The sequence below is a fragment of the Mercenaria mercenaria genome, chromosome 5 (assembly GCF_021730395.1).
Source record: "Mercenaria mercenaria strain notata chromosome 5, MADL_Memer_1, whole genome shotgun sequence".
In the NCBI taxonomy this organism is placed as follows: domain Eukaryota; kingdom Metazoa; phylum Mollusca; class Bivalvia; order Venerida; family Veneridae; genus Mercenaria; species Mercenaria mercenaria.
In genome coordinates, this window is record NC_069365.1 from 80720448 (window position 1) to 80737040 (window position 16593).

The 16593-nt window shown below is 33.9% G+C and overlaps 1 protein-coding gene across 4 annotated transcripts in view; it reads left to right on the plus strand.

Moving 5' to 3' along the window:
• Nucleotides 1-13234, plus strand: part of LOC128557179 (E3 ubiquitin-protein ligase XIAP-like) — a 47471-nt gene extending 34237 nt beyond the window's left edge. For 2 of the 4 annotated variants that reach the window (XM_053544115.1, XM_053544113.1), the window contains exons 2-7: nucleotides 7642-7730; nucleotides 8273-8326; nucleotides 8635-8721; nucleotides 10698-10757; nucleotides 11788-12016; nucleotides 12971-13234. In XM_053544115.1, the coding sequence (XP_053400090.1) occupies nucleotides 7707-7730; nucleotides 8273-8326; nucleotides 8635-8721; nucleotides 10698-10757; nucleotides 11788-12016; nucleotides 12971-13086 (570 nt within the window). In that variant the 5' untranslated portion in view covers nucleotides 7642-7706 and the 3' untranslated portion in view covers nucleotides 13087-13234. Of the gene's footprint in view, nucleotides 1-2550; nucleotides 3148-7641; nucleotides 7731-8272; nucleotides 8327-8634; nucleotides 8722-10697; nucleotides 10758-11787; nucleotides 12017-12970 lie in introns of those variants that run through there. The other 2 variants (XM_053544114.1, XM_053544116.1) reach the window with 2 other exon arrangements.
• The last annotated feature ends 3359 nt before the right edge of the window (nucleotides 13235-16593 follow it).

Below are 16593 nucleotides of genomic sequence, written 5' to 3' on the forward strand. Positions count from 1 at the left end.
AAACATAAAACTTAACCAGGCAACGCCGACGCCGACGCCGACGCCGACGCCGACAACCGCTCAAGTGATGACAATAACTCATCATTTCTTTTTCAAAAAATCAGATGAGCTAAAAAGTGTGGTGTGGGTATATTTTAAGTACGATAATGACAATAAACTATTGTACGTTGAATGAAAAATATGAAATTTAATAAAAACGTAATCATACATAATGTAGGTCATATCCCAGTGACTTCTCAGTATATTATACACATTCAGTGTCACTGGAATGAAAAAAGTAATGTTCTAGAATGTTTTAGAATGTATGCAGACTGACGAGAATGCCTGTTACATGTATCGATACCTAGTTGATCAGGGTTCATACAACCAGACAAAAAATTCAAGGGGTTTTCAAGGAGTTTTCAAGGACTTTTATTACGTTTTCAAGGATAAGCAAAAAATTGAACAAGCACTTATTACACACGAAATGACTGGCTTACAATTGGTGAACACTTCATACATCCAAAATGACTATCACGTGATATAAGTTTTTCTATAAAGTTCCAATTTGCAATTGATCAACACTTTATCACACACAAAATAACTGGCAAACAATTGATCAACACTTCTTACATCAACAGCGACTTATCATGTCATATAAGATCGTTTTAGGTGCCTCTGGCTGCTGGGGGCGAAGGTGGAATAGTAAACATAAAGAGTGGCCGTGGGTGACTCTCGATCAGGTACATTTTTCTTGTGCTTCTCAGACTTGACGTGCGATTTCAGCGCCGAGTCACCCATTGAACTGTCAATAACTTTGTTACAATATTTGCACATGGCTTTCCGTTCGTTTTCGAGCTCGAGCAGCCATGGATAGGATACAAGCCACTTTTTGTTGAAAATACACGACATTTTCTTCGATATCGGTAACGGAAATGGTGTCCGTAATTTTTAAACGTCGTAATTTTCCTAGTCCCGGTCTATTTAAAACCCGTATCGTACGGTACACATAGGTTATGTAGACATAAAACTTGGCGATGCGTACATATAACAAAGCGTCTTTTACGATCCTTTTTTATTAAGGTGACCAAAATTTCTGAAGAAGGAAATTCAAGGACTTTTATCATAAAATCAAGCACTTTTCAAGCAGTTTTCAAGGCAAGAAACGAATTCAAGGAGTTTTAAGGAGGTTTTTGCAAATTCAAGCACTTTTCATCTAGCAGCTTGAAATTCAAGGAGTTTTCAAGTCTGTGCGAACCCTGTTGATAGATTTTTATAATGTTCCGTCAATTGGATTATTATATTTCATGGAATTGACTTTCTTTATTTGGCCATTCGAAAAGGTGTTTTTATAGCTTTTAAAATATGTCCGGTCTCATACTATCATATCTGTATTATGTGTGTTGAAATAGGTATACAATCGGGGTCATTTCTCACTTTTTGAATTCCGTTTTCTCAAATTTGGCTCAATGCATTAGATTTAAACAATACATAACGATATTTGGCTGCATTATACCGTGTTCACACTAGCAGAACGGTTTTATTTTTATTAGGCACTAATTGGTTATAATTGGTATTTGACATTCAAAACCCATCAAAATATAATCTAGTTTGCGTCCACACTAGGCAAAGAAATGTGGTTTAAATATATACATGCAATGTTGGAAGTTAACAAATATCTTGCAATAAGCAAAAAAGGTTACAAAGAATTGAGGCTAACAGAAACAAGAAGGGGTCATCAATATTTAAACTTCTGTGTTCATCTAAGAATTTCTGTTCATTCCATCTATTGTCCATTTTGAGCGTCAGCATGACTCCATATTCTCAATTTAATGTTTTTGTTTCAACAATAGTCCAATTACTTATGCCAGCCACAGCATCAATTGTTTGATACAAAGAGAAACACATGGTATTCTTCCTGCAAAAGGTAAGATCTGTGGATTTGGGATTGTAAAACCAGTTATAACCCACATTTGCGTTCACATTTGTAAAATAATGTAGCATTACTTTTTAATGTAGTATTAAAACCACCTCCCGGGGTAGTTTTAATGCTACATTACAGAAACCACTTGACCTTTACAAAATTCACGTTTTACACCACATATAGTGTGAACGCAAACAAGTTTAAAAAATAAACCCAAGTTAATGTAGGATTAAAAACGTAGTCTGAACACGGTATTAGTTTCATAGAAATTATAAAATCTTTCAACCGTGACATGTGCGGCTTTAATACCTTGCTAGAGCGAGAAATATCAATTTTTATTTTATTTTTGTAGTTATTCTAGCATTTTATTCACCCTGAGAAAACAACAACAACAACAACAACATAATTTATCTATTAAAATTGCAATGGTTACTAGGACAAATATGCAAGAGTGCGATCGCGCAATCTGCAAATTTCAAGCCGGACATTCACTCAGACACGTAAGTAAATCAGCTTTTATTTATATAACGATATCATGGCTTGAAGTATTTACAAAATGAATCTATTCACAATAGATTATAATACAAATGTACATTTATCTGTGAAGTTTTAGTATTAGGTTATTTTCTTTACAGATGGTCCGAGACTTTGGCAGACATGTGTCCACTTTGGATAGCCTTCGACAGTACTTTCAGGGCACAGGCCAAGTTGATGATGAGCCAAGGCTGCCTCGCAGAAAGGTGACAACGCCTGCACAAAATGTGCGGATCGTTACAGGTTATCTTCGAGATCGTTCTAGACCGCGACATGCACTGCGAGGGCAACTAATGGAAATCATACTTGACCCGTATGTCGTCAAACAGTCGTCAGCCGGTTCCGCGAACAGGGAATAAGGGTAGGCGGCCTTTCAAGGGAATTTTTCTGACACCACGTCACCGGCAACAGCGGGAGGGATGGGCCCGGCGGTACCAGCGTATGACACGGGCTGAGTAGTCAAATCTCCTGTTTATGGATGAGAGTCTGTTTTACTTGTACCACAAGGACGGAAAGATGCGAATGTACAGACGTCTAGGTAAAAGATTGAACGACGCGTGTGTGTTTCAACGAGACCAGTATAGTGGTTGTATGGGCCGGAGTGTCGTTACACACCAAGACAGACTTAATAGTTGTTCGCTGGAATCTTTTGTGTTTGATCCATTGTGTTCGTGCATAAAGATTATTGAACTCTTACATACAAACAATCGGTAAATGAACACTAAAATATTTATTCAACACTCTCAAATATTGTTTCATTCGATTTTGGACGTTTGGTAACACTTTTTTGTCACGCCACTAAAATATTTTTTTCTTTACGTCAACTTGTTTTCTAATAATCCTACATCAAATTATTTAACAGGTATCGATGAGAAACTGAAGGCTTTTCCGTATTAAGTTAAATCAGATTTAGGTATAACATCGCCGGCTTTGATAACATACCTGTGGATTTATCAAAAACGACACAGCTACTGTAACCCTTATACTATCTTAATTAATGTACTAGAAGTACTAGAACATTTCGAACAAATTGGTTGAAACGGGTTATCGCTTCTGTTCTTAAATTATCTACGCTACGTGATTCCATTTTAAACAGATGCATCGGCTCAGCACCGACAATGGTTAAATTTCATTGTAGTATTTCAATGATATAATTAGTAAATGCTGCGATAAAAATCAAATTAAACGTGTGAAAAAAAAAACAACCCTTCAGTAAAGTGAAAAGCGCAAAAGATCGTTTTAAAGCTTTTCATACATTATAGAAAGAAGAACACTAAGAGAGTCAAGAAAGCTAAAAAACAGGACATATTTACAGCTAAAAATGAAATATTTTAGAAAAAGCGTGACCATATTATGCAAATACACTAAAAATGTGGTTTAAAGTTGTTTAGTGCAGTGGTGTCGTTATATAAGTATGTACATTGATATATTAGACTGAATGCTTTTGACTCTTCATAGTTTGATGTTAAATATGGCCGAAAGCAAGACTGACCTTTAGCTCACAATCTGTTCATTTATATCATTAAATTACTGCCGTCAAAGAGCTACATATCGGAGGTATTACTGTTGATGCAGTAGTATGCTTGATACAATATGTGGTTACTGAAACTACAGGTACTTTACAAAAGTCTTTAAATGTTTGATGTAACAGCAACAACATGACTGTTAATACTAAAATATTAAATAGTGTGCATTTCAGGACAAAAGCTGTTTCATTAAAAGGTATGTGATTACTCTAGGCACAGTATCACTAAATTTCGTTGGTAAATACTTCTAGCTTGAAATGTATTGAATGCTTCTATTTAACTATCAGCAGTTTGAGATCTTGGACTTATTATTTCTAACTGTAAATGTTTAAGGTTTTATTTTGCAACTTCTCAAAGTTATTTGACTCTGTGGTGTGGTAGGTATTTAGTTATACAGTATCAATAAAGGGAGATGGTTCTCATCCATCTATTCATGCCATCTACAATAGGACGATGCGGTACTTTTAGGGGGCGGAAAATGTACTCCTGACGAAAACATGGGATGGAAGCCATTCATAGTTAGAAAATGGGGCACTATTGTAAGACAGCAATGTACAATTTTACGTATGGATGAATCGATGCAAAATAAGGCTTTTTGTTGAGTTAATGAAGCTTCAGGTATAGATTTTAAAAATAATACATTTCTAGTAAAAAAATATCAAGTATTAATTTTGAGCAGTTCTATAATTTAACATTTGGCTTTTGATGTTATTTGGTGAACATATCTGTAAATAATGAACCTTTACGTACAATTACTGAAGAAACAAACTTAAGCAAAACTTAGAACATAAAATTTGTTTGGGACGTACTTTATTATTGAAAGTTATACGACACTTGTTGTGCCTCCCTATTATTGAGGTGCAAATGGCCAAATTTAGGTGTGGAGTTGCATCGATTGGTTAGGACGTGGGATTTATCAAAACCTTTATGTGAATGAGAGAACTTGTTTTGATTGTATAAATACAGTTGAAGATGAAAAACATGCTATGTTACACTGCAATATGTGTACAATATAGAAACAAAAACTTTTCATAAGAATGGTTTTAATTAGTTGTCTGACAATGACAAACTTCACCAATGAAAATTTAGTAAAATTTACAGCCAGGCAATGTCTGCTATAGTATGTAGTAGTTTAAAACAAAGAATACTTGTATTATATTCTAAATAATAGTTGTCGTTTATTTGATACATTTACGTAGTTATCACTGTCAGTTTTTCATTGATAGGAAAACAACACATGTCCAACGCATATGACCATTTGGTAATTATGCCCCTTCTTAAATAGTTCTGTTAAAGACTTACATATAAACTTATAAGATTTGGTTTGAGCTCTATATGTAACCCGGCTACAAAATATTTGGAGTACCTTAATGTCTGTTTCTGGCAGGAGTGTGTCAGATAGTCGTGCATACTGTTTTATGGCAGTTTCTGATGTGATTTTATGGAATTTAAACATGATAACTGTTGTAATAGAATTTTATAGGTATGAGAAAAGGCGCGTACTGTCAAATTCCAGATCAGTTTCTAGTACCTGAAAATGAACTTTTATATCCTTATAAGTTTAGATCTAGGTGTATGTTATGCACTTGCATGAACTGTTGTAACTTTTAAATATGGATAGTTGTACAGCTTTACTTCATGCGTTTTAGAACTTTCAATTTAACAATTAGTATAAAATAGGGTTATCATAAGTAGCTAAATCCTGGTTGCTGTATTCGGCTTAAGTGCATTTTTTGCCAGATTTGATCTCACGCGGCGCGAAAGCGCCAAGTGTGATCCGACCTTGCAAAATCCATGAGAGTCGAGTTCAAAATCCCAGATCTAGATAATGTTATAATGACCCTTTTATTATATAACTCCACCTTTTTGTTTGGTGTTTTGTTATTGAACGAAATCTTCAATGATTATCGATGTTAAAATTGAACTTGCAGTTTTTATATGTGCTATCTATAGAACTGTGTCAGGTCATGCAATTTAATGAAAGTAGTCCGGCAACATACAAAACAAAAAGTACAATACGGAATTTGTTTCTGCCAGTTCAAATTTACTTTTTCAAAATATGGATTTTTACAGAATTTATATAGATATATAATAAATGCTGATATTTGAAGTCAGTTGAGTTAATCGCATCCGTATTTCTTTGTATTCGCACACTGTACCCACATTTTCCCAGTACAACCAATAGCCTCAGATTTGGTCAGCATTTTGAAGTTGCATACAAAACTGTTAAATGACTGCAAAAGTGCTTGATGTTTTAAATCGGTTGTGTAATCAATATGTTGGTGCGTAGATTGTTTATCTGTTTTATTAACTTTCATCTAACATTCCCCGTTCGTATATAATTGTATCTTATCAATTAATTTTTCTCAATTTTTTATTATATGTTAAATCATTAATTTCTTTGTAATCAGACGTTACATATATACGAAATATACCACTGATTATATCATTCGCGAAGTGTTTAAAGTGCCCTATTGAAATACAATTAATTATTGTTAAAATCGAACACAGCATATATCTAGTTATAATTCGAAGGGTTAAAAACATTTTCCGAAAATGTATCGAACTCTTATTATATAGGTTAGTGTGTCAAGCATATGTTTGTTCTCCAGAAAAATAAGTCATGTAACAAAAGTAACTACGCATGGAAATGATATTGATATCAATATCTCTTCCTTTAAAAAACGTTTTCTCTTATTTGAGTTTGTATTTTTAATCATTCCACTCTCCATATGTTGAAGCCAGAACAATTTTTTTTCAAGCAAAACCAAAGTGATGGTTTTTCTTTAAATCCCAGCACCCACTCTACCATCCTCCTCCCTCTCCCAGAATAACAAATGGTCGTCCCCTTACAAACAATCATCCGAGCTTAGAATACCTCGTAGACGTGATATTTTACCCTCAAATACGTAATAACTGAGTAACACACAATAGAAATTCATCGTAATGATATCTATACAACGATACATAGCTCGTTCAATAACTTAGAATCACATGAGACTCAGGAGTAACGAAATTCACAATGTTCCAAACAATAAAATATACAAAGCAATGTGTTGCGACAAGACAACCGAATTTCTATTTTCTTCATATCATACAAAATGTGAGTGACTTAACGTTTTGTAAATTTTAACACAATTTTATCTCTAATAAACACTAACTTGATTGCTGTTAAAAACTTATCTCGTGTGCCCTTGGTACTAATGAGCAACACAATTTCTCAGCTCGGACTTTCATGTTAACTTTGAAAATAATTTAGTGTTCTTGTTGAAGTTCGAGAGATGTATGAAAGTTTAAGTCAGTGCATGTGTAGCTGTGCCATAAAACGAATAAATAGCTGGAGGATTCTTTGAAAAATTCAAAGTCGTTAATTGAAACATAAATCGTTATTATTTTTCAGTTAAGCTTTTGAATACCATCAACATTTTATTTGCCAATCTAATAGGAGGTAAACTTACATAAAATATTTCATTTGATCAAGCTATATTTTAGTCGTTAACAAATATATTATAATTGCTGCCATTCAGTATTAATATCTCTATATTGTCTTGAATAGTTAAGAAATGTTTAAATGATATTGCATTTCTTGTATAACTGCATAGTCTTCAAACATTTCTACAGCGCTTTCTTAAGTAACTTTGACATGACTGTAGTAATATTAATTTTCATCCATTACAGACAAAGTACATTTGGAGAAAAAGATAATATTACGTGTACAATAAAAAGCCTACAGCATTGGTAAAATGACGGCACCGGATGCAAACCAGGTTAGATTTTATCATATCTTTCCTTGATTCTAATGGAACAGTTATAGTTGTACAGGAACTGGTTTATCTAAGAATATTGGTATAACCCTTCGGTTTTAATACTACTTAATTTCATCCTCCACCTCTGATTCATGTGGGAAAGTTGACAGTTACCTATGGAGAACAGGCTTGTTACGGTACACATTTCAGGAACACTGGTTAGATTAACTGCCCGCCGTAACATAACTGAAATATTGTTGAAAAACGGCGTTAAACCAAAAACAAACAAACGTCTCTTCTTTTTTTTTTGATTATTTAAACAATAAAACTTTCGAGTATCCATCAATATTCAAAATCAATTAATCATTTATACCACATGTTCTGCCAATTTCTGTTTCTGTTAACTATTTTCTTTAAGGAAAACTACAGGGCATGAAATTATAAATGCTGAAACATTTTTTGGCATGTGGTCAAGACATTTTATCATTGATCTTGTAAGTAATTGATTTTATACGTAAGATTACAGCTTAAGATTTAGTTCAGTGATACATTTTTTATTTCAGGATCTTCTAGGTATGCCTTCTTCTCACCCAATAGTAGAAGGGCAAGAACAGGAAGTAAGTTGTTCAATATCTCCTTTTATAATAGACAAAATAGTAAATGTCATACCTGACATTTCAGTTGTAAGTAACTTGTTGAATTAATTGAAGATTTGAAATTTTGTAAGTAATAAGGCACTATTTGTATGTTTTATAGAAGAGATTTATATGGAGATTTTAGGGACTGAGAAAGTGAGAGCATGTAAATATTTTAAGCTGTATGTTGTGTTTATCTACTGAAAATATTAATGTGCATGAATAGCTGATACCAAAGCTTCCTCAAAAGCATTTAAATTTAGTTTAATATGTCTGTTTTTATTTCTTAGGGTCTTCATCTGGAATTGCAGCAACCAAACGGCCAATTGGTCTCTTCCACCAGAACGTGGACGAACATAGCTTCTGTACGTGCAAATGTATGTAACAGGTGTCTATAGACTTTGTTCTGAATCAGCTTAAGGTAGTTCTTCACGTTCGGATCGAATTTTTTTCTACAATGTAGAATTTTATTAAACCTTCATTTTTCAAAACTTCAGAATGTACTTAGAAAATTCAGCCAATGAAACAGATAGGGTCATGTGCTCGATTTTTTGCTAGGCTGATTTTTTATTTTTTTGACCTCACACAAGTTTTCATGGGAAAAAGCAGTCTATTGGAAAATCACAATTTTGATAACATTTTCGTGAATAGACTTTTTTCTACATTGATTTTAATGAAACTTCCCACAATCGTAAATGAACACATGACCTATAATATGTTGAAATGATATGTATAGGCCCGTGTCCTTGTTTTTGAGATGTTTGTCCATGATTAAATAGATCCGCACATTTCAAGCTGACTCTAAGACATTTTTGTTTAGAATTATTGAACGCATCAGACGTTTAATATCATATTATAACTTTAGAAAGATACTAGTATTGTTACCGTTGTAATAAATTTACTCATCAGTTGCCAGGTATTCATAAAATGATTTTCATTTCCTTACGCCGAGTCCAGGCTTTATCCTAGTACGTTATCCGGATAAATGACGTTACGCCATTACTTCCAGTTTATCAAACGTGCAGAACTACCTTAAATAGATACCATAACGATATATGGTCTAACTGTTTAAAGCTCCGTTATAATATATCCTGACAATATAGATACTTGACCTAGTTTGATCATATTTTGATTATAAATGTTGCCATGAAACGTAATACACGTAGTTAATAATAAGATTAATAAGCCAAACAAAAGTCTATAATGAATTTAGACAGAATTATGACCTCCTTTTAAACTCAGAAATTAAATCATATTTTGTATTTATGTGCTTAATACTAAGACACATCAATTGTGCCAGCTTTAAGCAATATAACTTGTAAAATTGAAACTAACATCTCATGCACTTGGATATGAATTTGACTGTTCAGTTATACTTATTCGAAGTAAGCAATATTAAACATTTCGTACACTGAGTCGTGAGTAGCTGTGTAAACATTTTCAAATATCATTTGGGTCCAAAATTGTTTTGTTTTTGGAGATCACAATGCACAGTAAATATTTTTCCTAGTTTATGACGTCAATTTCTGCATACTGACATAAAAATAAGATACATCTGTATGGTAGCATCCCAATTAAGTTTCCATTTCTAGAAATTCTAGAATTTAAATTAAAAAATATATATATTTAAAATTCTAATTGTTGCAAATATAGATTGACATGTCAGGATAACAATACTGACATATTGTATACTCTAATGCATCCAGCCTTTTGAAGGAATTATGTCAAAAATGGTGAATTTACTTCATAAACAACATTCGCTTTCGGAAAGTAGGGAAAACTGTTCATGAAAAGTTAGGATTATGATATTATGTGTTATAGTAGTAGATTCAATCAAGTATGTTGTCTTTAGTGTTATTTATTTATTTATTTTATTGGGTTTAACGTCGCATCGACACAATTTTAGGTCATAAGGCGACTTTCCAGCTTTAATGGTGGAGGAAGACCCCAGGTGCCCCTCCGTGCATTATTTCATCTCGAGTGGGCACCTGGGTAGAACCACCGACCTTCCGTAAGCCAGCTGGATGGCTTCCTCACATGAAGAATTCAACGCCCCGAGTGAGGCTCGAATTCACATCGATGAGGGGCAATTGATTTGAAGTCTGCGACCTTAACCACTCGGCCACGGAGGCCCCTTTAGTGTTATTATCTTAAAAGTCAATATATATCAAAATACTGCTGCACATGAAAGAAATGTATATTTGAACTAGACTAGTGTAATCACTTAAATAACTTGATTGAACATTATTGAACATTATGAAATGTAAAGTAAATCAAAACGCACATTTGCTAGCAAGCAAGAAGACAAATATCCTTGAATGTTATTGGCTAGGATTTTCTACTTGCACTGCAGCAACAAAACGACCCACTGGTTTCTTCCAACAGAGGCATATCCTGGACAAGCATAGCTTCGGTACGTAGTTTTTGTATATCTTTTATAATGCTATAGGGAAAGGCAATGCTATTCTTGTGTTAATTTCATCTGCCAGAATTTCTAAAATCATTCAAAGAAGTGAAAGAATTTTCAAAATCGGCTTAAGAATGAGACAGTTATAAGCGTTTTAATATCTGATCAAAATGGCGACCATTTTGTTTCCATGGCAACAAAAATCAAAATGGAGGATTTATTAAATTTCTAGATACATGTTTGACCTGTATTTACATATTTCTGTAAAATTTCCAGCTATAAAGAAAGAAATTACCATGTTTTACATCTGACACTCAAGAAACATATGAAAATAATCAATTTAAAAGGTTATTTGCTAAATAAAGATTTCAGCAGTGTGTATATGACGCCACAAACACACTAAAATGGCTGTCTCCATGATCAAACTGCCATATCTTTTTTTTCAAAAGTGGTCCGATTTTAAAAAGTCTTTCAGCGTTATGAAATGCTTGAAGTTGGCTTTCATATTAAATCAACTCATTGTCAGATATTCCTTGTCCTTTAACAGTTATTGTGCAATAGTAACATTAATAAGAACTTGCACTGACAAACAGTCAGGCTTAATCTAACGGTTGAAAATGTTTAGTTAAACATTTTAAATTTCAGTAACATAATATGATTGTTCACATAGCTAATGCATCAATAAAATCATGGTTTCTATATGTTTCGGAAACTGTCAAAATCTAAATAGTTATGCAAATATGTTGGCGTTACGGGTGCGGAGACACGGTAACACAGTAAAACGACAACTAGAATGACATTTTTGCCCGCCATAAAGAAACCTCGACAGATAAATCCACCGTGTTGATGACCTTTAGTCGTTATAATTTTGTGTGAAACAACCGACAAGACAAAGTTATAATGTCATTTTTCATGACCAAACTTATCCCATTTTCATTTACATGGGTTATCCAAAACTATTAGTTATTTTTCAGCTTATCTGTCACGATTTATATCAATCACCTGTCAGTCACAACTTTTTTAATAACATACACAGAGAAACTATGTACAGCCTCCATTCACTCGATCTGACTACTTGACTCAGCCTGAATTGGGAAATGTACAAACACTCAGCAATTTGAACGCTCCGAGCCTTCATGAACGAAATCGAAGATGTGAATTGTATGATATTTCCAGCTACGAAGGAAGACTTGACACATTCTTCGACTGGAAAGTACCTTTCCTTGATAAGGAAGTCTTGGCTGAGGCTGGATTTTGGTATACTGGTAAGCTTTCATTGATAATTTAAAAAGGTATACTAGTACAAATTCATCCTCATTGAGTTATATTTACCTACTTGTAGCGAAAACGAAATGATGCTGTATTGGCTGTACTATTTTACGTTGTTTTATACGATATTTTAAATCAAACTAATGCGAAGCAAATGTGTGCTTTAATCAATTAAAATACATCGAATTGGTTATACGCCGTGCACGAAATAACTCACTCGAACTACACCCTCGTGATCTTATTCTGTTGGACTTATTACCATTTTGTTGCGTTTATATTAATTATATCTCACTATTGCCATAGACTGCTTAAAATAAAACACTTGTGCAACCAAATTAGGGATATGATCTCAATTGTAATTTTCTAAACCACACTTATGCAACTTCACAAACAGGAACGTAGTACTACAATATTTAACGGGAAACTCTTTCCGTTTGTAACGTGTTGATGTCACTGACCTTGTATAAATTCCTGTGTTCAGTACCAGTAGTCACTTATTTAACAGTTAACCCTTACATGCTGGACATGATTGATTCTACCTTTGCGACCAGTGTAGATCATGATCAGCCTGCACATCCGTGCAGTCTGATTACGCTATTCAGTCAGTATCTTTTTAGTAAGCCCCCCTTTTAACAGTTAATGGAACTGTCCAAATGGAAGGATGGACAAGTTCATTATTATAGAAATTTAGCAGGGTGAGGATTAACTTGAATACATGTTTCAGAGATAGAAGATGAATTCCTTCAGATGTAATTCAAATCGTCACCTCGGGTCTCCTGGGGATCAAACTTGCGATCATTAGACATATGTACTCTCCCTGCTCTACCGAATTTCTAATCCACCAACGTTTACAAAATTAAATTTAATTTGTTTATGCATATACCTTATTGAGTTACTTCAAACATTTAAGCAAATCTAACAGCCATCTTTTAATGGTAATTTTTTTTCAGGAATAAATGACCGTGTCGTATGTGCTGAATGCGAAGGAGAATTATGCGAATGGCAGTTGGGTGAAGATCCTAGACAACAACATGATCAGCTGTTTAAATTCATTTGCTTTGAATGAAAAAAGCTTTAAAAGCAGAGAAAAATTTAAAGCGGTTCTCGGAACAGAGAATCATTTTATCATTTATTAGAAAAATTAAACCAAAATCTTAGTATTATTTAAGAAAATTTTTAATGCAAAAGTTTATTTGAAAATAAAACTGTAGCCATTAAACAAATAGTGTTTCCTCTTAACCTTTTATCTATGTGGCGTTAAGAAACTAATACCAGACCCCCAAACACGATTATCATCGTTCGCCTCTATATAATGTGGTGTCTGTATAAAGGTGTCCGTATAACCGTTTTCTCTGGGATCGTCAGATTTAATGACTCTTTAACGTAAAGAGTCACCCGTAATTCGACTTCGTGTTGTTATTATATCTAGTCTTTTGGGATCATTGAATCAATTCAATGTTCATTTATAATACCCGAGTATCAAGAATATATTACCAATGTGGTTGATGCATTACAAGTTGTACAAAATATGTTTTACGTATCAGGTTGACATAATCTTAGATTCCACCAATACTTGACAGAGATTTACTTTGACGTGAACACATTAGTAGAGATATGTACACAACTTCCGAGAACGAAAGGATAACCACGGAAGAGGTTTGACCATGAACAGGCTCCACTTGACTTACGGAAAGTCGATAGTTAATCCAGACAACTGTCTGCAATTGATTTTAGCAAAGAGCCTTGGGTGTTCCGTAACCTTTAATGATGAAAAAGCGTCAAAGTAATACGCGTAGCATGCTGAACTCATAAATATACTTAATACATAATATCTCTAGATAATAAAAGTAAAGAATAGTTCATGCCCTATATTTTGAAGATATTAAGCTTTATTTTGTTGGGTTTAACGTCACCCCAACACAATTTTAAGTCATAGTGCGACTTTCCAGCGTTGATGGTGGAGAAAGACCCCGGATGCCCCTTCGGGCATTAATTCAGGCATTAATGGATGGCCTCCGCACGTGAAAAAGATTCTACACCCAACGCGAGGTATAGAACCCACAGCGGTGGCGTACAAGTGAGTCCCCAATATTTAGCTTTATATAAAATACGTTATTCCATATTCGGAAGATGTTAAGATATGGCAAACAAGCATACAATCGCAGTAATCTGCATGTGGACAACGCGAGAGGCAAATCACGTTCTCCTTCCCAATAAAGTTGAATGAGTCATTGCTTGGTGTGAATTTATTTGAATTAGTAATGTAAATTTTGTGAAACTATACCGTTTGTTTTTAAATTTACTGCAGGTCTCATTCAAACTTATATACTGACCTTTGCTTTACACAAACAAGTTTTCAGGTTAACAACGTTTATAACGTTGAGTAGTGCATGATTTTTATAGTGCTATTTACCCGATTCATTATTACAGCATTAGACTATTTATTCGGGCCCATGTAAAGTTACTGTAGTGGTTATCTCCCATTCAGTGTATGTTAATGTGAATCTCAATATATTCTATATAATTCTGCTTATAGATTATTTCAATTGTTCCGAAACGGCTGTATAACATTCTATGGAGTTATTAAACAAAAATTGTAGAGAACAAATAGTATCAAATAACTGCAGGATTTCTTAATTTAAAGTGAAAGTAGAACTGTCAAATTTAAAATTACAAAAATGTGCAGCTATCATGATTTAATCGATTAGTGAAGGAGCAAAATGATCAGTCATTAAATCCATTACTTTTACTAGCAAATGAACCCATGTTACTAGAGCATTAGAACGTTATTGAGTCCTGGTCTGGCTGCACATGTTTCTCATCTTGTGGCAGAAAGAAAATTGGATGTTACCCTCTTTTTACGTTTTAAATATTTGCTGTCAGCTATGAGTGTGTCGCGATATATAATTATTGTTTATAAATTCATATAAATTTAGGATAGTCATATCGTTATATATCATGATTTATGAATAGAAAGATTGTTTTAATTTAAGTATTGCAAATTTCTCCTCATTCAGGAGGGGATGTACAAAGTGCAATAATTATTTCTCAATAATTAAGATTTACTAGAGCGTGTAGTGAAGTTGCAAAATTCTAGAACGCAATCAGTGTAACACCAACTACGCAACTATCATAAACTGCAAATGATTTAATGAATTCTAATATCGTAACTAAGACTTACTTTTAACACATTTAAAGACAATTTCGCAACAAGGTAAACAGTCTAGTCAGTATTCTTAAGTTAACGTTTCTTCGGCGGTCTCAAAAGTTATCCCGGTACTTAAGGTGGTGCTAGTGCGCGTAAGGGGTACCTTCTCTCATGAACAGACTCAAGCAAAAAGTATATTCATTATACACTATTACAACAGAAGTCTGTAAATGTCGTGTAGCGATCGTTAAAAGTCTTCCTGTATAAGGACTTAGTGCAGTTAAGTTTTCTATATATATTTTCTGGTCTTTATAAATAAAACAATACAGCCAATGTTTCTAAATGTAGAGTCGTTTAAGATGATGAAAGAGGGCGTAAAGGTGTTTCTTGTTGCATTGATTCAAGTTAATCGGGCCTGCGATCATTTACTTGCGAGAGCTCTTCTATGCTCCTGACAGATCTTCTTAGACATGCTGCGGGTATGTTATATGAGAATTATATATTATTCTTCGCCAAAAGCAATGTTCTTATTGTCTTTGATTGCCTCTGACGAAACCGGTGAAAGATTTCATAATATGTAATTCTTTATGCCCACAAGATGAGTCGAACCCTTAATGGAGTTTCTCTTCTGCCTTCTGCAAATGCATAGACTACATGCGTATATTATTTATTAGGTTTTTGTTTTTCATGTTGTTGTACACGAACATTTTTGTGGTTTACATATCGCACCTGTTGGTATCACCACGTTTGTTATGATATCACATGGCGGGGATTACGTTTATTTACATTGGCCTTTACCTTCGGGACGTGGGTTAAGATGTGCGTTAGGAGGGATGTGCGTACGATTTTCTGATTACCCTGTTAAACTGCCATGTGGACTTTTCCTAGGCGTGTCCCACGGTGCTCGTTTCTTTGTTTTCTAACTGTGACATATGGTTTATGTTTTTTGTGTAAAACTTAATCATTAACACATTCATACATACAATTTTCGTTGAGGCTGTGTTTTTGCAGCTTTCGAAAAATTGACTATGTATTTTTCATATGAACATTTTCTATTACTATAATCTAAAATTAAACTTTCTGAAAAGACGAAGGGCAAATGTAATAGGTATCTACAAATTCGCTATCTAAAAGTCTATATAACGATTCATACTTCCTTGTTGCTTAATACTAAACACACGTCTTAATGGTGGATCCCCGAATCGACCTTGTTATATCAAGTTTTCATGGAAGACACGCCTGACATGCTCGCAGGTATGAGATAAACTGTTGCAATCATTAAAACACCGAGTAATAAATCAAACTTAGGCATGTTTACAAAATGCATTTACATCGACGTGCAAAAAAAACACTAACCTGTTGATATTACAATATTTACCAAACGCTTAACATTATATGTGGAAGTACTTTGTTTTTGTCGGTCAC